At 37.7% G+C, this 24,864-nt stretch overlaps 3 protein-coding genes across 5 annotated transcripts in view; 2 read left to right on the top strand and 1 right to left on the bottom strand.

The window, feature by feature from the left end:
* The first annotated feature begins 583 nt into the window (after positions 1-583).
* Positions 584-6,271, top strand: LOC113502316 (coiled-coil domain-containing protein 51-like). Of its 2 annotated transcripts, none has more exons than XM_026883835.1 (6): positions 584-952; positions 1,974-2,123; positions 3,413-3,575; positions 4,164-4,351; positions 5,453-5,528; positions 5,951-6,271. In XM_026883835.1, exons 1-6 carry the CDS (start codon positions 698-700, stop codon positions 6,217-6,219), a joined length of 1,101 nt encoding a protein of 366 aa, XP_026739636.1. In that variant the 5' UTR covers positions 584-697; the 3' UTR covers positions 6,220-6,271. The 2 variants fall into 2 exon arrangements, with proteins under 2 accessions (XP_026739636.1, XP_026739637.1); XM_026883836.1 differs by having other exon boundaries at positions 586-952; positions 4,164-4,342; positions 5,951-6,219.
* A 2,613-nt stretch (positions 6,272-8,884) lies between these two features.
* LOC113502315 (HMG box-containing protein 4) lies at positions 8,885-13,447 on the top strand. The gene is made up of 8 exons (XM_026883834.1): positions 8,885-8,995; positions 9,108-9,366; positions 10,059-10,228; positions 10,674-10,795; positions 11,358-11,460; positions 12,020-12,114; positions 12,553-12,735; positions 13,199-13,447. Exons 1-8 carry the CDS (start codon positions 8,986-8,988, stop codon positions 13,361-13,363), a joined length of 1,107 nt encoding a protein of 368 aa, XP_026739635.1. The 5' UTR covers positions 8,885-8,985; the 3' UTR covers positions 13,364-13,447.
* A 2,181-nt stretch (positions 13,448-15,628) lies between these two features.
* The window catches only part of LOC113502290 (histone-lysine N-methyltransferase eggless), a 28,413-nt gene continuing 19,177 nt past the window's right edge, over positions 15,629-24,864 (bottom strand). For both annotated transcript variants that reach the window (XM_026883800.1, XM_026883801.1), the window contains exons 26-35: positions 23,958-24,125; positions 23,140-23,276; positions 22,650-22,713; positions 21,711-21,824; positions 20,550-20,666; positions 19,687-19,826; positions 18,995-19,125; positions 17,498-17,564; positions 17,065-17,149; positions 15,629-16,710 (exon numbers count right to left, since the gene is read on the bottom strand). In XM_026883800.1, the coding sequence (XP_026739601.1) occupies positions 16,504-16,710; positions 17,065-17,149; positions 17,498-17,564; positions 18,995-19,125; positions 19,687-19,826; positions 20,550-20,666; positions 21,711-21,824; positions 22,650-22,713; positions 23,140-23,276; positions 23,958-24,125 (1,230 nt within the window). In that variant the 3' untranslated portion in view covers positions 15,629-16,503. The remainder of the gene's footprint in view (positions 16,711-17,064; positions 17,150-17,497; positions 17,565-18,994; positions 19,126-19,686; positions 19,827-20,549; positions 20,667-21,710; positions 21,825-22,649; positions 22,714-23,139; positions 23,277-23,957; positions 24,126-24,864) is intronic.

The following is a 24,864-nucleotide window of genomic DNA, read 5'->3' as shown; positions in this document are numbered from 1 at the left end:
AATTCAGTCTAGAAAATTGACATATGCGTGGCGCTAGAAAAGTTTATACACAGGCTGATATAGTATTTTTATAGATATACTTGAATCATAGGTCTTTGGATTTTTGGCTACATCCATACATACTTTTACGTTACAATGTTGTTTCTGATTGTTTCATGTCGACTGCTCTATTAAGAGATCTGTTATAAAATGAATTAACTACGGTAAAAGTCTAAGCTTAGGAAGCTGTGGTGGGATGATTCTAACTCATACCGCAAGGGCTAGTCCCAAATGTCCCAGGATAGAGAACAGTGCAAGGATTTCGGGAAGGCCTTTGCCCAACAGCGGGACTCAGGATCCTGCATAAAAAAAAGACAAACTTTTCAAGGCTGAACCCGATTGATGATAAAATTAGCTTATCCTGCAAACAAAACAAAAACATTAGCATTGATATTTATTATTTATACTGAATAAACTAAGCATATTCTGCAGTTGGTGTAAATATTATTTCCAACGAACAATGTTTTAAAATGATTGCGCAGTGTATCCGAAAACCAAACACAAAAGCATCTACAAAACGTCAAACTTTAGAACTGTCACACGAATAGAAAATAAACGTCACTGTCAACTCCCAAGCCATCGGGGAATGATATCATTACAACAAAAATGATAATTAACCATTAAATTACAATAACTACAACAATTATATCATGTAAATATGGCAGACAAACTCAGGCAGGTAGCGCAAAGAATAAAGGACAGAGTGCATTTACAAAATTTGTCAGCAAATGGTCGCGAAAGAGTCGATCAGATTGTCACAAAATATGTCCCAGCGGTAAAAGTGACTGAAATAGCAGAAAAACTGAAATACGAAACAGTGACAAAAAAAGTAAGGGAATTAGTTAGTAAATATGAGAAATTCACCGGTGTTGAAGAAATTATGGCTTTGCAGAATACCGTCGTCGACGCACAGGTCAGTAAAAAAGTTTGCATTACTTTTTAAATTTTCCATTATTGATGGAAGGTCAAGGATTATTATGCCAAGTTTAATTTACTCCATGGCTATTTCATAGTATGTGTGCATTTACACTGCAAAATGGTTGATAAAAACACTTTGTCTTGTATCAATGCAAATATCTGTCTACAATCTTGTCTACTCATGTAAACTTAGACCTTTTTATCAGATAAGACATACATGACTAGTTTAAACAGTTTTCTAGACATATCTGATTGTAACTCTGAAGAAAATTATCAAATTGTAGAGAGAATGTGAAATATTTTCAGGAATTTCTATGCACATGATGCATATCTTAAAGTCCCTGAATTAAATTTAGGTAAAATGAGAATGGTCTTAGGTTTAATTTTAGAGGTATTCAGATGATAATATTATAAATAATTTAAGTTACAATTTGAGGGTTGCTAGTCAAAACCTAATATATAAATTATTCCTTAAAATAATGTTAGGTTAGGCTTAGTGACACCGTCTGCAGAACCATGGGTTTGTTTCCAAGCCAGGACAAGAGTTGTTAAGCATAGGTTTTTGTTTTGTGACTGTTCTGTTGATGTTGAGCGCAGGTGTTGTTAATCTATATCTATCTATACTAATATATAAAGCTGAAGAGTTTGTTTGTTTGAACGCGCTAATCTCAGGAACTACTGGTCCAAATTGAAAAATTCTTTTTGTGTTGAGTAGACAATTAATCGAGGAAGGCTTTAGGCTATAAACCATCACGCTGCGACTAATAGGAGCGAAGATACAATGGAAAATGTGAAAAAAAACAGGACGGGTATAAATCATAACTTATATCTTCTACCCACGGGGACGAAGTCGCGGGCAACAGCTAGTCTATGTATATAGGTAATGCATTAGTAAGATTAGGAGTTGTCTGATAACAATAGTACACACTCTGCCAACTTTGGGATCAGGTGGCTGGATGTGAGTATGTAGAAATATATTAAAAATTATAATAAAAACACCATATTTAACTTTTCAGGAGAGGTTCATCGCCGCACAAGAACGGAGACGAGAGCTGGGTCGTCAGCTGGCTAGTATTGAGTCTAGGCTGAAAGAACTGCACGCTGAGATGCAGAACACGATGAAGGGAGACGAGAAATACTTGCACCTCTGTACTGAAGAGCATAAGGTATGGAAGGACTTAATTAAATAGTACTTAATATTTCTATATATAAAATGAATTGCTATTTGTTTGTCTCTCTAAAACTCGAGAATGGCTGAACAGCTTTGGCTAATCTTAGTCTTGAAACACTCGTACCAGTCCAGGAAAGGTTTAAATGGTGAGAAAATATGGAAAAATTGAGCCAATTTATAACCTCGCGGGTGTAACCGCGGGAAACAGCTAGTTAAATATAAAATAAAAAATTACACAACTTTTATCAGCTTGTCTGATGCTGGAGTCACACTAACAAGAAATGCCATTAATTATCGCGATTATAGACGTTAACCGTAGGTGTAGCCACAACTTAAAGCGATAATTTGACAACAGCAATTTGCCGTTAAGTAATATTTTGCCGGTTAGCGTCACTCGATATCTCAAGTGGCGGTAAATCAAAAAATTAACGCCATAGTTATTGCGCTAATGGGCATTGACATTAGCCGCTAGTGTGGCCCCAGCATAACTGATACTACCCTCTTCCTGCCCTGAGGGGTTGTCCATTAAGATTAACCAGAATAAACAAAAAAAGAGGGGTTACCCTCTAAAGTACTTGTTAAAGTACATTGAAAGATTATTATTAATAATAATTTTCGTGTGGTGGATTCATGTTTATTAATTTAATAACGGTTTTCTCTTATTCTTGAGCTGCTATCAACTGCTGATAGTTTTCTCCAAAGTGAACCGTAATAAAATAAATAATTAACAATGTAAATAATAATATGATGCAACAGTTCACTTACGCGTATTTATTGCGCGTAGGCTCATGATTAAAAACTCCGGTTAGGTCCGAAACTAGTCGGGCATTCCCGATAAATTCCGAGTAAACCGTTACATCATTTAATAAAGAATCATGCTCACGATCCTACAAATTTTATAAACTCGAAAGTTTGTACGTATGTAGGTATGTTCTCTTCCACGTAAAAAGCACTGCACGGATTCAGACGAAACTTTGTACACACATAGTTTATAATCAATATTAACACATTATGATAGTTCTTATGTTATCCCGATTTTATGCTCCTGTGGGATCATTTTCGGTTTGAATCGGGCAGGACTCGACTAAAGCAGTAGAAGGGGCCCGGGGTGTTTTTGGTCGGTGGAAGTGCGACATATCCCCACGCAGTGCCCTCGACATGGGTTAAGTCATTAGCGTTTCACCCCGGAAAAAAAATACAAAAAAGATCCTGCAGGCAACAGCTTTATACTATAAAAATGTTATGAAAATTATCATTTTTAATAATACCGGTCCTTGTCAACAGCTCATAATACAAGAGCGAGCTCTCCGGGCGCTGTTCGGTGATGCTGAACGGGAAGAGCGCGAGCTGTTCGCTACGATGTCGGCAGCCGTCAAGCTCGGTCACGAGAGAGAGCGCGCCCACGCGGAGAGGAACAAGTATTGGTATATTGTGGCTTCTATATTTGGTGAGTAGGGTTTAATAATATGTTGTACATATTTTTTGCAAAATTGAGTGTTTTGTGATAGTGAACCTATTTTTTTTTTGGTATGCCGTTGATTTGGGTGATCCTACGGGTAGTTTCTGATGCTTTCTGACTAAACCTAACCGCGAGGTGACGTCATTGTCAGACGCGTTTTTTTGCCGGGTCATAGAAAAGCATTCGAAGATTTACTTAATACTTTATATTCAAATATCCATGCTGGCACAATGTAATTATTTATTTGTATTCAATCCTGTACTAATATGGTTTCAAGGGGTCGTTATACTCATCATTATGATTAACTTTTACTATGGGACCAATACTGTAAACTCAAAAAGAAAATATTGTTGTTTAGTATATTTTATCGAGTCGTGCGCCCAGATATTTTGTTAGTTTTTTTTTTAATAACGACTCCCGCGGTTAGAAATATATTCCTTGTGTCGCGGGCGGTTTTACCAACATACAAATCACGTCCACAAAGTCACTCCAATGATAAAACTTGTTGAAAATGATGACTACAACGACAGCTTTCAAGGTCTTGCGTTTATTCTGACACACGTTATACATCCATAGGCACAGTACTAGGCATAGCCGGTTCTTCGATCAACAACCATCTCAAAATGGCCGAGTTTCGTGACATGATGGAACAGCAGATGGCTCGTAGCGCCAGCGTCCTGTACACGATAGCGGGAGGCGGGTCCGCCAGCCGGGCAGACATCACCGACGCTATGAAGACTGAGTTTGCTTATCAGGTCAGTTGGGTAAGCATGAAGCATGATGTATAAGTATGTAGCTGTGTGTAGGGTGAGTTGGTTTGGTGATATTGAAGGTTAAAAAAAGACCCGGTCAGGGTCGCGCTGAAGCATGCGCGAGCGATCCCGTGGCTCTGGCTCAGGCATTTGAAGGGCCCCGGGGTGTTTTTAGTCGGTGGGAGTCCGACATATCCCCTCGCCGTGCCCTCGGCGTGGGTTGAAGTCATTAGAGTTTCACCCAGGACAAAAAAAAAAAAAGTTTAAAAAGACAAATGAGTTACGGATATTGGTCATTGATTTTTAGCTGAAACAACGTTTCTTAACCTCAATTATTTTCAGTATATTGCGTTATTAAATTTTTATTTAATATTTTTATAAAAGAAATTTGAATTGACTCGTTTTTTTTTGCAAAATTGCTTTGCTTTGTCCAATTTGTATAGAATCGTCAGTGACGCGAGTCCGACTCGTAATTTACAGGTTTTATTTTATATTGAGGGAGAGACATCCGATACACAGAATTTGCCACGTGCCTATAGCTGTCACACCTAGTGTATAAATATAAAGTGGAGTGGGCTATTTCCCAAACTTGTAGTCGAACAGCGAGCTGTGGAGTGAGCTATGCTGGGAGTTTCTTTGAAGAATAATATCAGAAACACGACTATCCGGACAAGAACTGGAGTACCCGCACAGCTTGTAGAGTTAGCAAGCTGAAGTGGCAGTGAGCTGGCCATGTCTGTCCAAGGACCGAGGGCTGTTGGATCAGCCGAGTCTTAAAGTGGAGACCAGGAATCGGCAAACGCAGTTTAGGATGCCCCTAGCCCGATGGACAAATGTCATAAAAAAATGTGGCTCGCACAGAATTCGAAAGGCGAGGGACCGGCTATTGTGACGCAACTTCCGGGAGACCTATGTCCAACAGTAGACCAAGATGGGCCTGGCCAAGACGGATCCTGGATTGAAGAAAATCGCAGACGCGCCTTGCGTCGTTAAGGTGCTGGGGGGATCAAATTCGCTGCTTAGATTAATTACGTTGACGGTATCCTATGTTCGAATCCCGGTATTTACAACTGTTTCAATTCACAGTTTAACATTTCTGTTATTCTATTACAGGAACAACTCGCACAGAACCTTAAATTAATGCAGGAGAATATCACCCATCTAGTTGATAAACAGGAATCTTTAATAGGTATGTATAATAAAATGAACTATATCGTATGTATTGTGATATTGACTTCATTTTACTGGTACTGATTTTAGTAGTCCAATTTGTAAAACGATTTACAAGAAACAATTGAGGTTATGACTGCACGGATAGCCTAGTGGTATAGGTCACCATGCCAAATCCACTGAGTGCGATGTACCGCGGGTTCGATCCTCGCGTAAGACAGGTGTTTTTGTGATCCACGTATGCTTGTTCTGAGTCTTTGTGATTTTAATGTTTGTGAAACCTTCCGCGACACAAGAATTAATCTCCTTAGTTTATTGGTAGTTATTTTTTTTTAACTAGTCTGATATCACGCCTTTTTCCCTTTTTTCTTCCAATCTTTTCAGTTCTATACGCCCATTTTACAGATTTTTTAATGTATATTTGTTCCACGTTAATTTCAGAACATTTACATCACCGCGAACGTTCAATGGACACCCAACTTCGTGATCTGACGCGCGCTATCTCATCAGCTTCGCAGACCAGCGCCAGATCAGACGCGGAAATCGCAAAAGCCCTATCCGTAGTCCACCAGGATTTAGAAGACGTAGACCAGTACAAAGAGACGGATAAGAATAAGGTTTTACTCGAACCCAATCAAATTTTGACAGGAGTTGGAGTTATAATGTGCATAGCAATAATATTCGGCAATGTCATTGGCAGAATCAGTTGATTTCGTGGTCAATTTATAAAAAAAAAATGAGGTTCCTGTGTGTTGTTTCTAATTTTTTTTTCGTTTTATGTCTTGTGACGTTTTTCCACAGTTTACGAGGTTAATGGTCTGTGTATTAGTGACACATTCCTTTGTCCCTCGGTTAGCCCTGCCACGGTCTCTGAATGTCAGGCTTGTATCTGTGGGAGTGAGATAGCAGTATTTAATAAATATAGCTGTCTCTGTCGCACAAATGCAATGTCTTACTTTTAAGATCGTGGTAGACGCAGTTTGTAGTCTAAAATGTCCAGTGTTGGTGTATAAAGCTATTTTTTTTTCTTTTTGAAATTTAGGAAAAGAAGCAATTTTTGTGGAGCTTTTTTGTTTTTATTCATTTTAAAATTAAAAAAGGGATTATCTCGGAAATTTAGTAATGCCTATAAATTACTCGGTTTGATTTTTAGTAACATGGTACCTAAGATTTAATTTTAATTCCAAGGTAAGTTTTTTAAATAAATGTTTTAATTATGATCCTTTAATTATGCTTAAATAACTCAGAAATACTCGTAAAATAATAAATTAAATTACGAAAGAACATTAATATTAAAAAAAACAACATTTTCCAGCTTTCTGAGTCATTTTTTAAGTAATTTTGAAGGAGTCATTAAATAAAAACAAAGTAAAAAAACTAAAACCCTGGTTGCCAGTAAAAAAAATACTTTAAAAATCAAAAAGTAAAAATATGAATCGTGAAGGTACTAATGCTAATAATTAATTCGAGTCTAAAATTACTTATGTATAATTATGTATGTAATTAATTATTAAAAAATCTAGTCAAAATAAAGTCAAATTTTAAAGTCGTTTGTACACGAGCTAACATTAGTGTCCGCTGTCCGCCGCGCGATTCCCGCCACACTCAAGTTTTGAGGTTAGAATCGCGCGCGAGGATATACGAAACTTGCGTTGTCACGTTTACAAAGGACATAATACATTTTAAATACACAATACCGGCACATTTTTGATAAAAAAACATTATTGTATATTACAATTTTACAAACTAATATGTGGGAGTTTAACAATGAGAAAATATTACCAAAGAAAAAGTATACAAAAAGAACTAAGATGTCGTACAAGATTTTGAGGTTAATTTATATGCAAAAGGTTAAAAAAACTCCTTAAATAATAATTTAATTTTGTAATTAAATACGCAGGAACCTCGCAGCGTTGATTTAGCTTTTAGCGAACGACGCAAAGTGCAATAGAAATAGTAAAAAAACAAACATACAAACTTTTTACGTTTATATTTATGTAACAGTTGAAAAAATATTAAATAGAGGGTTGAATTTTGGGTAAAAATGAGATACAGATATATTTTAGTTACCATTGCTGGCTGGAAACTTATGGGAGAGACAGTATATGCTTAACAGCGCGCAATGGTTACTGACCAAATGTAAATTTACGCTCGCTCCGATGTCTTGAAAAAAACAAACATTTGTAACAGGTTTTGAATAAAGCTATTATTATCTCCACTAACCCCGTCTACTCAAAGGCAGCTTAAGTCTGAGGGGCTCTTAGAAGCTTTCCGTCGCCATGTTACACTCAGCAGGGGCAGTACACGAAAGTTAACGGCGACTTAAGATTTAAGTAACGTTTTGAGTTCTCGGCCCTAAGTTAATTTGAACAGTCACATGAAGATTTTAGTTTTTATAGTAATCATTTTTATTTTATTTATATAGATCTCGAAAATACTGTGAAATATTTATTGCTTTCGGTGTTGCCTCCATTAAATGGAGTGTAGGTGTTGCTTGTGTTACCCGTAAGAAAAAATCTAGGGTTAAGAACTAAATTGTTTAACTTTTGTATCTGTTATTTGTTTATTTTCTATAATAAACAATATATTACATGCATATTCAAACTGACGATGTACAATTTATTTTATACTGTAAGTTTTTTACACCTGAACTTGTTCATCCCAATACATGAATATTCTAAGTGCCGTATTTGCTGACGAACGACTTTATATAAATCCTATTGTTTCCCAGTATTTTTAGACTTGTCGAATTCACCGCTTTGTTATAAACTTACTAAATATTCCAATATTTATGTACATTTAATAAACAGTGTTACTAAAATATAATGTGATTGTTTCATGTATTTTTATTTATTTTTCCTTGACCTTGTTGTCTACAAAATATTGAAACGAGATTTCCTATTGTATAATCAGGTTATCTACTAAGCCATCTGATCTAATGGGACGTTGCCTCTACAAGCATTTGAGTGAATCGCCCGCGGATCGTTCAAGCAATTTGATTATTTTAGGTCGATCAAAACACCAAAGTTTACATGTATTTAGATTAGTTTGTAAATATTTTAGATGCAGTTTACGAGGTTTCACGCAAAAGCTACACTGGGCAAGACGTGTTGTAAATTCCATCCCCGAGCAGGTCAATTATGATCCACGAATGTTTGTTCTGTTCGTGAAACTCCTCGCAACGCAGGGATTAAATACCTTGAAGTGGGAGTAATTTATTTAGGTACTAAAAATAAACAAGAAACTTATTGTTTAACTCAAAAATATATATCTAAACTTGAAACTCATTCTCACCTTCAAATGACTTGTACGTCTGTCCATGTTTCATATTTAGTCTGTGGCTCTGTCAAACATACCGTCAACGTCAAGTTGTTTTGTCGGGCGTGCGATTGCATCGCATTTATGTTAATTTACAAACAACATCGATTTGTTATTTTGTGATTGTTTATCATAACAATACAGATCAATCCAGTAAAATGCAAGAAGGTACGTAATCGATCCATCATTATACTACCAGAAATCAGTAGGTATTTGATTTGCGTATCATTTTCTATCGTGTTACAGTACGCGTTTTTCATTGCTTTTGGAATTTCCACAGATTTAGAAGTCACTGGTATATCTCGTAGCGGTCGTGTAAGGAAGAAGAGTTCAAAATTAATGGATTTTGAATCGCCCGATGACATTGAGACGAGATTCCGTCGACAGACGCCCGTTAAAACATATGTCGGCTTTAGACAGGAAGACTCTCAAGAGTTCTCGTCCCAGGACAGTGCTCCGCCCCGTCAGGTCGAAGAAGCGGGGACTGCGTCAGGGTCGGAGTCTGATTACTATGATAATCCTGTGGAAAATGCTGACAGGTGGGCAATATGAAGCTTTGTTTATCAAATTCATTTATGTAGTTTCCAGGAATGATTGATGACTGTCTATGTTTGTAAATAATAGCAGTCTGCCTTAATTATGTAAAATTTTGTGTTCAAATATAATTTGTATACTTATTCTGGTAAAAAAAGAGATTTAACAATCAATGATCAATGCTGTTTAAGTCAAGTAAAGATATAATATGTAGTAGAATGCAAAAACTGCTGTATTTTCAAAACATATGAAAATCTCAAATGTAGTTTTATATTGTTGTGATATTACCTTGTACTTAAAGCAAATATCAATTCAGAAGAGATATCATTTGCATTCATATAAAATCTCTCTACATGTACGTAAAATCTATACTCTATACTAATATATAAAGCTAAAGAGTTTGTTTGTTTGAACGCGCTAATCTCAGGAACTACTGGACCAAATTGAAAAAATCTTTTTGTGTTGAATAGACCATTCATCGAGGAAGGCTTTAGGCTATAAACCATCACGCTGCGACTAATAAGAGCGAGGATACAATGGAAAATGTAAAAAAAACACAGGGCAGGTATAAATCATATCTTATACCTTCTACCCACGGGGACGAAGTCGCGGGCAACAGCTAGTAATAAATATACATCTTCATACTTATTTTCACCAACTTTAAACTCACCATATCCTCACCTTCTCCCCCCTACAGTGGAGAGCCACAAAACTGCAGCATGGAATCTGACAGCTCGGCCTCGGACGATGGCTCAGCCCGCACGCCTGCCAACTCTCTTTACATGATGGAGAAGAGCAGTAAGAAGAAGCTGATTGTGAAGGACGGGAGGGTAGTGGGCAGGGCTAAGGCTCAGAGGAAGGATAAAGGTACTTACAAGTCTGTATGTATAATATTAGAACATCCTTGAACAGTGCCTAAATAAAATTAAGTACTTGACCGATTGTGCACTTCATAAATAAAAGACAAGTAAGTTGTACCAAGCTGTAATCTTTTTGTAAGTTTTGGTAAGTTGTGTTGTAGCAAACATTCAGCCTCATATTTCACTTGGAATACCACATGTGGTTATTTGTGATGAGTTCAAGTTTTTAGCGATCTTATCCTTGTGTCTAGGCTTATTTTACAAACATTCAAGTCACATGCACAAACACACCTAGTCTCAGGGTAAGCATTTGTGGATCACACAAATAGTTGTGGCTATGCTGGGATCAAACCCTCGGCACAACACACATAGTGCATTTGGCGTGGTGGCTATACCACACGCCTATCCGTGCGGTCAAGATGATAAAATTACAAGTTGCTTTTTTTGTTTAGGTAAAACCCGCATAACTGCTTACATGATGTGGGCAAAGGAGGCGCGCAACGAACTCCTGCGCAAACACCCGGACATGGACTTCTCAGCGATATCCAAACGATTGGGAGAAATGTGGTCCAATGTAAGTTATTTACAAGTTATTTACTTCAGTTCAAATCTACTAGAATCTACGTGAGTCAAAACTATATGAGGCGCCACCCAATCTCATAAAAAAAAATATATAAATGTTTAAACCAGCAGGCGACACTCTAATACATACAAAAATCATTTAAATTGGTTCAGTTGTATAGGAGATGTTTAGTTACATAAACATGTCCCATAGAATTATATGAAAGTCTAGCTGTCGTGGCGACCTTGGTATAGGTTAAGAAACGATGATAACAATGTAAAAAGAAATGCAAAACTCGAGTATATCAAGCTATCCTACCTATCATTCATAGTTGCAACAAAATCGGTTCAGTAGTTTATTAGTCCATCGCGGACAAACAACGTCGCGGGTACAAAATCGGGATGAAAACTTTATGTTAATCCTATCTGTGTACCAAATTTGGTCCGAATCCATTCATTGGATTTTGCGTGAGAGAGTAGAAAACATCCATCAATAGTTACAAACTTTCACATTTATAATATAAGAAGGATCAGATCACAAGTAAATATTAACTCACTATATTATTTGTTACAAGGTGAACTACAATGAGCGCTACCTGTGGAAGCGTAAAGCGAAACGCTTCGCGATGCAGAAGGAACAATCTAACCAGACCACCAACAAGATCATATCTAATCCAAGTAAGTTTTCCTGTTTATTAAATAATAATCAAAAATATAATTTACCATTTTAGGTCGTCATTCAGCTAATCGTTGAAAAAGGTTGTTAGAAAACGACAAGACCCGCTCAATCTAAATATCCAATCTTACGGATTGTCGAAAAAACTGTACGGATAGCCGAGTGGTTGAGGTCACCACGGCAAATCCACTGAGTGCGAGATGTCGCGGGTTCGATCCACGAATGATTTGTGTGATCCACGAATGCTTGTTCTGAGTCTGGGTGGCTTGGTGCATGTGATTTGTACGTTAGTGAAACCCCCCGGGACACAAGGATTAAATTCCTTACAGCGGGAGTTGATTTTTCGTCGTTGTCATATAAAACCATTTGACACTGGCAGCTTATTTGCCGATGTCCGTATTCCCACTTTTTGAACGTAGCGTGTGTTCAGGATTTATTTATCCTTTATGCACAACGCCATTCTCTACCAGTCGACTTCATGGTGAAGCAGAAATAAAAACGATAGAGGGAGAGAGAGAGGATTCAGTTTGACACATAATATATTTACTATTTATTTTGTAGCTCGTCCATTATCATCGTCTGGTCCAGGCCGCCCGCCCCGCGCGGCGCCTAGGGCGGCTCCCGCTCCGCCCGCGCCCACATCCAATGCTCTAGTGGTAAGTGACTCGCAGTACCATACATTATTTTCAGGTTTATATTATACTAGGAGACGCACAAGTTGATTAAACAAACCCTATGTTACTTCTAACTTTTCCAAGAAAATATGTGCAAAGTTACATGAATATCAGTTAAGTATATTTATCGTGAATGCGTAACAAACAAAATTACATTCACATTTATAATATTAGTAGGGATGCTAACTATGACCCTTAACTAACAATAAGGGGCTGTTTACTTATCATGTTTTTAGCACTCTTTAAATCTAAAAACTTGATTCGTCACAGACTAAACGCAGTTTTTGGGTTTTTATATAGAGAATTAAAAAAAAACATGTGATTTCTTATTACATCCCTCCTTCCACTTATGATATTTAGTGACTTTTTCCTCTAGACAAAATGAAGATTTGAATTATTATGTTGTGTGTTCCTATCCAGCCGGTAGTGAGTTCTGGCAGCGGGGGCGCGGTGAGCGTGGGCGGGGGCGCGGGCGGGGGCGCGGGGGGCGCGGGCGCGGGCGTGTACCGCGTGACGGGCTGCGGCGCCGTGGACGTGGCCGCGCATCTGCGGCTGCTGGGGGAGAGCCTCGCCATCATCGGGGAGCGGCTGAAGGAGCACGAGGTACTGCCCACTGTTGGGCTAAAAGTGTTTTTTTTTTGCTAAATTACCCACATTGATCATCATAACGCCTTCTCGTATATAGAAAATATTGGCCTCATTGTCTGTTCACTAATTATACGGAATTGAAATTTGTGTTCATTTTTCCTGTACTTACATAAAAAACTAAAGATATATGAACGATGATAACTAAAGTATACTCTATTTATTTTAACACACTGAGCATAAGTGTCTGTGGTTTCTTGATATAATAAAGAAATATTATCCAAAATATCTCTTTACTCTTGCACTAAGTAATCGAAGCAAGCCCCTTGCAAGTTAAAATTAAATGAAAGCTAGCAGATAATCTCATCGTATATCTATTTTATCAATTAAAAACTTTAATTCAAACACCATTCTAAACTTTAAATTCTCGTCGTTCAATACCTACAAATAGTCATTATTTATCCGTTTACCAATGTTCCAGGGTCAAATCGCAGTATCCGGATCGGTGTCAGTCTTGCTGGACACACTGCTGTGCTCGCTCGCTCCATTGCTGAGCGTTTGTCGCGCGATCCCGGCTATCGCTCCGCCATCGCGACTTCTGCAGGACACGCTACACAACATAGCTTATATCATGCCTGGCTTGTAAAAATATTCTGGTACTATATTATATATTAAGACCAACGAGACGAGATAAAGAATGTAAACAAATTTTCAGGGGTTCATGACATTTTTATTCGAATAAACTATTATAAAGTTCGAATTTTGACAAAAATTAAGGAATGAACTTGTTCACAACAAGACGGACCAAATGTTGACAACTGCCGTACTGACTGCTTTCTTGTACCACGAAACACAACGACAGCTGTCATCGACCAACTGACGCGATATTTGCGCGTACGAGTGATAAGGACAGGGATAATAATCCCTCGCTATCGCAATGTAACTCAGTAGCGGTCCGCTTGTTTACGTTTTTTATCTCGTCTCGTTGGCCTGACTAACCTGACTATAGATGTTGTCCGCCCGCTACAAATGGAAAATGATACCACGGGAACATAAAATCGGTTTAAATCCTATGTGTTAATCCAGGTTATAAACTATCTGTGTACCAAGTTTCGTCTAAATCCGTTCAGTGGTTTTTGCGTGAGAATATCAAACATCCATACATCTATGCATGTAAACTTTCGCGTTTATAATATTAGTCGTAGTAGTAGTAGCCGTATAATTGGTGCCTTGGGCCTTATTATGAAACCACTTTTGAACCACGACGAAGAATATTAGATTACTAATGTTTAATTATGATATAGTTTAAGTTTCTAAATAATGTGTGTTCCTTCTTGAAGTAGGTTTTAGTTTAAAATCCATTTATGAATATATTATATTCTTTAACTCTTAAGTCTTTTTTTTTTTGTTATAAGTTGTAATGTATTCACTAAGATATTTATAGCCTTCTTCAAGGGGAAAATTGAGTGAAGGGTCGTTCTTAGCTGGCATTTTATATTTGTCATATTGAAGTGAAATGTATATGTCACTTGTGTAAGGGATATTTTTGTCGCCCGCTAAAAATGGAAAATGATCCCACGGGAAGATAAAATCGGAATGAAAACTATCCTATGTGTTAATCCTGGTTATAAGTTATCTGTGTTCCAAGTTACGTCTAAATCCGTTCAGTGTTTTTTGAGTGAAAGGGTAACAAACATTTATACATAATTTCGCGGTTAATTTGTATAACAATAATAATGATCTATTTGAATCAGGGTAGGTAACATAGATTAAGTTTTAAAGATTAACTTAAGGTGACTTTGTAATACATTCAAATAAATGTTCATAACAAATTGGAATTTTATTTACAACCTTCCCTATTTTTTTTTCTACCCACGTAACCCTTCATAATCATCGGCCTAGACTTTTCCCAACTATGTTGGGGTCGGCATACAGTCTAATCAGTTTCAGCTAAGTACCAGTGTTTTACAAGAAGCGACTGCCTATCTGACCTCCTCAACTCAGTTACCTTGGCAACACTATACCCCATAGACTGGTTGTCAGACTTTCCAAGCTTCTGACTACCTGTAATGACTGTCAAAGATGTATGAATAACAACCGGGACCCACAATTTAACAACCCTTCTTTTGTGATATTTGTAAGTGCAATATGATCTGAATAGAAAGACTAACAAATTTATGACCGTATCAAACGTTGCTGGACCTCAAATAGACATATTTTGCTTTCTGCAGGGCCGCATCATCTGACGGACAGCGGAGGGCTTTTACTCTGTATTTAATTTTCAAAACAGCGCTTTGTCTCTTTTCAGTTTTTGGGTATGGAGTCCTAAAAAGAAGTTATAATATAAAATAAAAAACACAGAATGTACTTATTTCCTGTATATTCCATACACAAAATTAATATTTACATTTACTTAAGACTACATTCGAGAACATACAACATACAAATTTAATATCTTACTACATACATATTTAGATGAACATTCTTAAAAATATGTAAGACTGACTAATTGTTTATCAAAAACTGGCATACATTGAGTTTTTGACCAAGGCAGTTGTATTATCTTAAAGAATACTCACTCCCGCTCTAAGGATTTTAATCCTTGTGTCGCGGGGGGTTTCAGAAACATTCAAGTCACATGTACAAAGACACCTAGACTCAGGACAAGTATTCGTGGATCACACTACGCGGGGATCGAACCCGCGACACGTCATGCACAGTGTGATTGGCGTGGTGTTCACCACTCGGCTATCCGTGCAGGCTGCTGACATTATAATAGGCTAGCAGGCTGAAGTTTTCCTTCAAACCCAATGACAATTATTGACAATGCAATTTACAACTATACAAACGGCTGGACTGATTTTGATAAAATTTGAATGGAGTGACATTTGAATACGTGGATATTATTTTTAATCCATTAATTATTATTTTTATTTATATAGATAGATTATGTAAAACCACTTCTGCACAACAAACAATAATACAGTTTAAAATTCGACACAACCAGACAATTGATAATTGCCAGTGTACTTAGCAACTTATTTAATATATTAACTTAACGAAATCACAAATTATATAAGTATAAAATACAGTCTTATTCATATAGGTTTAAGATTCAAATTAGCAGTTCAAGATTTAAGTTTAACACAATTTTTATTATGAAAGGTCACACAATGGGTTAGGTGTTAGAGTTAGTTTAAATAAAATTGTAATCGGTTATTAGGGTATTGACTAACAAAATCTAGTCCTAGTATAGTTAGATAGGTTTTCTACTAAAAGCACTTAAGAGGACAAAATGTATGGTAGTGGGGCCTAGTAGCATCACTTGCTAGTAAAAAGCGTACTGGTAAGTGACGTCACACGAGTTTTAAATCACTGTATCCCCTTCATTTTTTGTTTACGAGGTAAGAAAAAGAATACGTTTCCAATATTTTTGAAAATTTGTCTGACGGACAAATCAAATACCCTATTGACGCCATTAAAACTACAGTCAAAAAGATAGGTTGAATATATTAAAACTAGCGAACTAAATAGGAAATTGTCTTATTGTGTTTCAAACCTATTGGCATAGGGAGACTTTCACTTAAATTTCAATCTTACTTTCATTGTTATAGGACCAATTTTACAACATTCAGCCATAAAAACATACATTTTTTTAGTTCCAACCTTATTTACTTTTCTATAAGATCCATAATACAACAGCCTGTATCGAACACAATTATAAATATACCTAAATAAGATACAATATTCATTTCCAACCTTACTCTATCCACAATAAGACCTACTTTACAACAGCCTGCCCCTACAGTTGGGTGCACCACAGTAACAATACAATACCTTCCCGGGAACCGAACCTACATCATAGTTGTAATTCCATGTAAGTTCTGTGCCCGCTTTGATGTGGGAGAGAGCGAAGAACGCTACCCAGGGGAAGCGAGGGTCGTGGGTGTCCACGAATACATTCTGGACGAAAACGTTTGGACAACACGAATGCTGGAATAAAGAAAAATGGCGGTTTGTAATTAAGCGAAATATATGATGTAAAAACACACATTCCAGACATTTATGCAGAAATTGGCACGAGAAAGGGGAGGCCAATTTGTACTTAACCTCGACTTTTTATCTTATCCTTTAAAACAGAATCTTTTTGCTGAGGCTCCACTGTCTATCCGTGTGTCACCTGGCTGTAGCTCATAAACAGTGATAGCTACTATCATCATCAGCCCATATTCTTCCACTGCTGGACATAAGTCTGCCCAATTATAGGCATACCCCCAATGAAGACCCACAATAGGCCAATATGTGTGTGACGTTACTATAACAACAAATATTATGTTTTTAACTTACATTAAGGTATCTTCCAATATTCCCTTGTACTTTCGCGTCCATTATATAACATGCTTCATCTTCGCCGAAATACGATCGGACAGACCTGTGAAGAATCGATAAAAAAGATTACAATCAAAAAGGTTTTATTTCAAGTACGCCTTTTTCCGATTGACCGAGTGGGTCATTCTTGCTCATTGACGCATGAGAGTCAACTATTGAGAAATACTCTTTATAGCACAATTTTAAACCCCAGTAGTTTTGTCTGCAATTATAAATTAATAGTTATGTATTTCGTAGCTTTACTGACAAAAAAAATACAAAAATAAAATGCTAAATATGTCATATATATGTAAAATGTATGTAAAAAAGTACAGGGATTAAATTTTATACCAATAAAAACTAATCTTATGTAAATTGTACACCATTTAACAGATTTCTAATTTAGACTCACCTGTATTTAGATACAAAGTCGTTTGCTCCCATGCCAGCTTTGACTGTGAAACTTGACGGCTCTCGTACTGTGGAAGAAAAATCAAGATTATTAACATTCAAACTAAAATAAGTCTATACTTAAAAGATTAGAGGACTATTAGGAAACTGGTCGGGCAAGGCTAGTTTCACAAGTTGGACTCGCCTGCCCGCCGCGTCAGCTCATTATTGAGGACTTCGGTTGGGTCCGAAACTAGTCGAATCGCGACCCCAACCGGAATCCTTAATCATGAGCTGACGCGGCGGGCGAGCGAGTCGAACTAGTCGGGCAATCCCAATAAATACGCGTGAGTAAACCGTTACATCATTTAATAATGAAAAAAGGTCTGTAAAGGCTGGTAATGGGAAGTCAAAATGTGTATGAAACTTGAAATTTCTGGAATGGAGTACGGCTTTTAATTTTTACTTAAATATTGTTTACTCAATACTCAATACGTTTACTGCATTCCACAATGTGAACTTATGTAGTAGGTACATAAGATGCATTCGTTTTGGAGCATTGTTTATTTAAGTCAATGAAGACGTAACTCTGTCTATCCGTCTGTCTCTCTCTGTGAAGTAAAATCCACGCGGACGGAGTCGCGGGCAACAGCTGTACTCTATATGTTTAGGTAGTTAACTAAAGGTAAACAATCTTGGTGTGCCTTTTTATACAAACACATATTAAATAAATAAACAACTGATATATTTCACTGGTGATATTACATTTGATAATCTTTATTGCTGTCGTCATCGTCATCATCGTTTTCAGTCGTGTTTTATTTTTAAACTGACTTTTTAGACTTCTTGTTTTAGCCGTTTCTGTCCCACTACAGGCCTCACTTAGATTTTTCTACTCTGCCTAGTCAATTGCTTCTTCCACCCATTTCTGTGGTATGCATCCAGATAGTCAGATCTCGGCCTTTTCTTATTCAAACCAAGATTGTTTAGGAGAAGCTCGTGGCTAAGCTATAACCGCATAAGTGTATCGATCACAGTTTAAGCTATGCTCGACGCGGTTGGTCCGTAGATGGGTGACTATCCTTGTCATAACGAGTTCCTCCGTGTTTTGGAAGGCACGTTAAATTGTGTGTTCTGTTATTAATACATCTTTGACAGTCGTTACAGGTAGTCAGAAACTTGAAAAGTCTGACAGCCAGTCTAACCAAGAGGTATCGTGTTGCCCAGGTAACTGAGTTGAGGAGGTCAGATAGGCAGTCGCTTCTTGTAAAACACTGGTACTTAGCTGAAACCGGTTAGACTGGTAGCCGACCTCATCATAGTTGGGAAAAGGCTAGGCCGATGATGATTGTTTACCTGTATTGATTGTTTTTCCCGCATTTAAGTACCTAAACAAATGGAATATAGTTTTGGTTCAAAAAGCCGTTACCGTACCTTTTTGCAAAGAGAGGTGCGGAAGAGAAAGGGGGAGGCCTTGGCCCAGCAGTGGGATCAAAAGCAAGGCCATACAAAGACATACCTTCTTCATCATCGCTGATGGTGATACAATCTTCTTCACCGTTCGGGTCCTTCTTCTCCGCGCTCGCTGCAACAGTACTCTCTTCTGCGGGCTCTTCTTTAATCTTCTTACCGCGTCTTCTTAGACGCTTACTGTTGAAAACAATTGTTGTTTTAGTTAACTTAGCTTTTGCATGCGAGTTCCTACGAGTGTTGATATATATATCATCGTTATTAGGAACTTGTAGCAAAAATAGTAATTTTTTTTTGATAGAAATTTAAACAGTCAATTGATAGGTTATTAATTTGCAATAATATTTCAACTATAATATTGCGATGTAAGCCATCATTTGAAGTTGGATTTAACTGCATGCGGTGACTAAATTTGATCAAAATCGGTTAAGTAATTTAGGAGTTTATAATTTAAAAACACCGTGACGCATGATTAATATATTCATATATATAAAAATGAATATATAACCAACCCCAAATAAAAGAAATTGGATAAGGGCAGGGAAATGATGATGATGATTCCAAAAACATTCGTCTTGGCTGGGAATCGAACTCACGACCTCCCGCCGACAAACTGTCACACAGTTTGGTGGGTTTAATTATTTTGTTATATGTTTTTGGAACCAATAAAAGATTTTATTATTAAAGATTATTATTATTATATATAGCAGTCTACTAGAGCAACAGCCCTGCTATACTCACTTGAACTCCATAACTCCTAAACCGATATGACCGGGTCTGAAGTCATCATCTTCTTTATCAGTCTTGGAGGCGGTATCATCATCCTCCGATGGTGAAGACTCGCTCTCTTCATCATCATCATCATCTTGATTCTGATCTTTCTGTGGGTAGTGATGAAAAGATTTTGTTAAGGTAACAATACAAACAGATCACGTTTTAAATACCCATTTAAGCTACAACCGCATAACTTGATCGATCACAGGTTAAGCTACGCGTAACTCGGTGGGTATGTGGATGGGTGACCATCTATGCTATTTTTCCGTAGGCACATTAAATTGTGGGTCCCGGCTGTTATTCCTACATCTTTGACAGTCGTTACAGGTAGTCAGAAGCTTGAAAGTCTGACAACCAGTCTAACCAAGGGGTATCGTGTTGCCCAGGTAACTGGGTTGAGGAGGTCAGATAGGCAGTCGCTCCTTGTAAAACACTGGTACTTAGCTGAATCCGGTTAGACTGGAAGCCGACCCCAACATAGTTGGGAAAAGGCTAGGCCGATGATCTGTGGTTAAATTCTGCACGCTTGCTTTGAATACAAATATTGATACTTTTTTTATAATAAATAAATGCGGACAACATCACATACATTGTTCTGACGCCAAAGTAAGTTGCTGAAGCACTTGTGTTATGGAATTCAGATACAACGAAGGTACCACAAACACCCAGACCCGAGACAATGTAGAAATGTGAACTTTTACATTGACCCGACCGGGGATCGAACCCGGGACCTCAGAGCTAGCGACACCTTGAAACCGGTGCGTACGCCCCTCGACCACGGTGTTTTCATACTTGTATCATATATTGTATATCTATATCTGTGTTCTTACCTTATCCAGTTTCTTGTCAGCTTCAGGAATGTCTTCCTCGTAACCTTCTTTCATCTGTTCCACCACCTCGATGTAATCTAACTCGGCTAGGTATTCGTCACCTTCGTTCAGACCATCCTGGAATATTACATAGGTATATATTTATTCGCGCGGGCTGGTTCCATGAGGCCCAGAATAGAGAATCGTGGAGGGATTTGGGGGGAGGCCTTTGCCCAGCAGTGGGACACAGTGGGCTAGATGAAAAAATATAGCGACCTAGCGACCCCACCGCGTGAGCTCGTGATTTAAAGGACTTCGGTTGGGTCCGAAACTAGTCGGGCGATCCTGATAAATACGCGTGAGTAAACCGTTGCATCATTTAATAATGAATCAGTCTCACGATAGTTATTATAAAAGTTATATATTTGTTTTACTTGTTAAGTTTCTTGCCGTTTCTCTTCTATAGGAATTTCATTTTGGTAAAGTGTATCTGGAGTCAATACTATAACGTTTAAAAAGTGCCTCGTAAACGGCCTACTTGAAATAAAAAATCCAATATACATATTTTTTGCGTTTACAGTATTGGTCTTATAGTAAAAGTTGTTATTTATTTATTTCATAATGATGAGTATAATAACAACGTCTTCGGAGGCTCTCGTTGGGCGTCTGGGTCAAGGGTTTGATTCAGAAAGCGGTACTTCTGGACACGGCGCGCATCGTGAGGAGGTTCCTCTCTCTGGAGCCCTGACCACCGGCAGCTTGGGCCCTGTTCCCGTTGCCGGTTGGACACTATTTTTTATATTTTCAAATATATGTTGTTTTTATATATACCTATATTTAAAAATGTAATTTATATGTTATATAATTTAAATAAAGGAAAGTATGATAACAGCTTTTAAGGTCTTGCGTTTATTCTGGGCCGCGATCTGCTATTTACAATGGCCGATGAAAGAATGGCAATTGGATTAAATTTGGAATTATTCTTATTCTCTTAAGCATTTTGCCAATACAATAATTGGAAGTTAATTGACAACTGTCCCGTACTGAATTTAAAGTTATTATGTACAAAAGTGCTTAATAGAATACGAAAATTGTAATTTTAAGCCAAATTTCATTCATTAATTCATCGGCCATTATAGCAGAATTAAGGCCGTGTTATGTGTAAGAGGTGTTCAGTGTTACCAGGTTAGCAGTAGCGTCGGTGAGCAGGTTGCCAGCGTACACACACAGGAAGGAGCCCTTGGGCACATCGTTGAGGGCGCGGATGCCCCAGCCGCGGTTCTCGGTTTTAAACACCTGAAATATAAGAAATCTTAGAGAAACCTCCTTTTTCAAGATCCATTTTTTTGGGGACATCACATGCATTGTTCTGAACCCAAAGTAAGTTGATAAAGCACTTGTGTTGTGGAATTCAGATACAACGAAGGTACCACAAACACCCAGACCCGAGACAATGTAGAAATGTGATTTTTTACATTGGACCGACCGGGGATCGAACCCGGGACCTCAGAGCTAGCGACACCTTGGAACCGGTGCGTACGCCGCTCGACCTATATTTGAAAGGTATCACTATGTCCTGCTCAACGAGCTTATAATTTGAAATGAATATATAAATCTTAATGCGTCTGCGTTTTTTAACTCTAGACGAGCCGATTTTGTCGCTTCTATTTTATTTAACGAGCAATAGCTGTCATTTAGGTCCCTACAAATTTCATCAAATTTCGTTTAGTAGTTTTTATTTGAAGTCGGTTGTTTGCTTTTTTTGTTTAAACTTTAAAGGATACCGACGAATCTATACTAATATATAAAGCTGCAGAGTTTGTTTATTTGTTTGTTTGAACGCGCTAATCTCAGGAACTACTGGTCCAAATTGAAAAAATCTTTTTGTGTTGAATAGATCATTCATCGAGGAAGGCTTTAGGGTATAAACCATCACATTGCGACTAATAGGAGCTAAGATACAATGGAAAATGTGAAAAAAACCGGGCAGGTATACCTAAATCATAACTTATATCTTCTACCCACGGGGACGAAAGTCGCGGGCAACAGGCTAGTAAGGTTATAAATAGGTTTTGTTTGTCATTTCAAAAATATTTGAGTTACAATAATGGCGTTACTTACTTGCAATTTCAACTGTAGAGGATGTTGCGCGACGCGATTCAGACATGTGTCTTTACATTTACATCTGTAAAAGAAAACATTTTTTTTAGTAAGAAGCCAAACAACTTTTAAAGTATCCATTGCACGGATAGCCGAGTGGTTGAGGTCTCCACGCCAAACCTACTGTACGCGACGTGTTCTGGGGTCGATTCATGCGTAGAACATGTAATTGTGATATCCACGACTGCCTGTTCTGAGTCTCGGTGTCTTTGTGCATGTGACTTGAATGTTTGTAAAACTATCCGAGACACAAGGATTAAATTCCTTACTACGGGAATCGCTTTATTCAAAAAAACATTTCAAATACCACCTTGTAAATAAAAATGTTGGCATCAGCATACATAAGCTGATCAACATTTGCATGAAAAGCTTTATGTCAAAGAAATAGCGACTCTAAACTCAACGAGATAAAGTACAATTTACAATAATTTTTAACTTCTTAGGTACTTACCTAGAATTACACTCATATATCCCGGATGGCAGTGGCTCGGGCAGTCGTTTGTACACATAGCCCACGCTTGGGCCTTCTAGCCCAATGGTCTTGGCACCCTCTAGTGTCATTCGCCAACACGCGCATTTCTCTTTATCCTGGTCAAATATAATAACTATGATATTTATTTACAATTTATTTAAAGTACTTATATTTTTATAAACAATTGATATTGAAAAATATCATACAAATATTATAGACGTGAATGTTAGTGTGTATGCATGTTGTAAGTTTGTTCCTCGTTAACGCAAAAACCACTGGACGGATTTCGACGCAACTTGGTACACAGATAGTTTAACCCCTTTTAAAACATAGGATAGTTTTTATCCCGATTGTATGTTGTCGTGGGATCATAAAATCGGGATATGTAGAAGGCGGGCCCATGGGCAACAGCTAGTAAGAAATACTATTGTAGAGTTTTATTAAAACCCGTTGTCGTCTAAAATCCATTCAGTAGTTTTAACGTGAAAGTTAAATGTACTTACAAACTTTCGCGTTTATCCTAACTAATATTATAAATGCGAAAGTAACTCTGTCTGTCTTTCAGTCTGTTACGCTTTCACGTCTAAACCACTGAATTGATTTGGTATAGAGATAGAGTTGATCTTGAGAAAGAACATAGGATAGTTTTTATCTCGGACTTTTGAATAGCTCTCTTGGAAACGCGATATAATCGACCTTGACGCGGGCGAAAAGCTAGTAATATATAGTTTTACATATCTATGTATAAAACTGCAAGTCAAACAAAACATGGGGTGTGTATCATACAATATACTAACCGCACAGTCATCAGTACAGTCACAGCCGCACAGGAACTCCGGGTCCAAGTTGAGTGGGACCCCAGCAGTGGGCGTCCGCTCCGTATTGTAAGAACAGAACTCCGGAAGAGATTCGTCGAAGAAGTTCACACAGGGGACTGGCACGTTCTCTTTACCGTGAGACAGGTCCTATGAAAAAGAAAATATAATAATATACTGTATTCGATTCCCATTTAGACAAATGTTTGTGTGATGAGCACGATCAATTGGTCTGTGTCTGGGTGTAATGAAAAAAATGTCAAGAAATACAGGTCGATTTGAAAAATTATGTCTGTATTTGATAGTATTTTCATTGAGGAAAGCTATAGCCTATAAAGCTATATTATATCTACCATCACGCTATGATTAATAGGAGCAGAGCAATAATGAAATATCTTATAAATACGGGCCGAAATCGGGTTCAGTCTAGAAAACTAATCCGTCATTAAAAATCTTAGAACCACAGTGTATAAAGAATAAAATTGTTAGTATGTATCTAAATAGTTTTTAATATCTTGTAGTTACGAAATCTATGTTTGTCTCTGATATATCGATTGTCAAATATCAGAGGAGCTGGTAAGCTGGCTTAGCTATAACCGCATAAGTGATTCGATCACAGGTTAAGCTATACTTGACGCGGTTGGTCCGTAAATGGTTGACCATCTCTGTCATAACGAGTTCCTCCGTGTTTCGGAAGGCACGTAAAATTGTGGGTCCCGGCTGTTATTCATACATCTTTGACAGTCGTTACAGGTAGTCGGAAGCTTGTAAGTCTGACAGCCAGTCTAACCAAGGGGTATCGTGTTGCCCAGGTAACTGGGTTGAGGAGGTCAGATAGGCAGTCGCTCCTTGTAAAACACTGGTACTTAGCTGAAACCGGTTGGACTGG

The sequence above is a fragment of the Trichoplusia ni genome, chromosome 17 (genome assembly GCF_003590095.1).
Source record: "Trichoplusia ni isolate ovarian cell line Hi5 chromosome 17, tn1, whole genome shotgun sequence".
Taxonomy (NCBI): Eukaryota; Metazoa; Arthropoda; class Insecta; order Lepidoptera; family Noctuidae; genus Trichoplusia; species Trichoplusia ni.
This window is presented reverse-complemented; position numbering and strand designations above follow the sequence as displayed.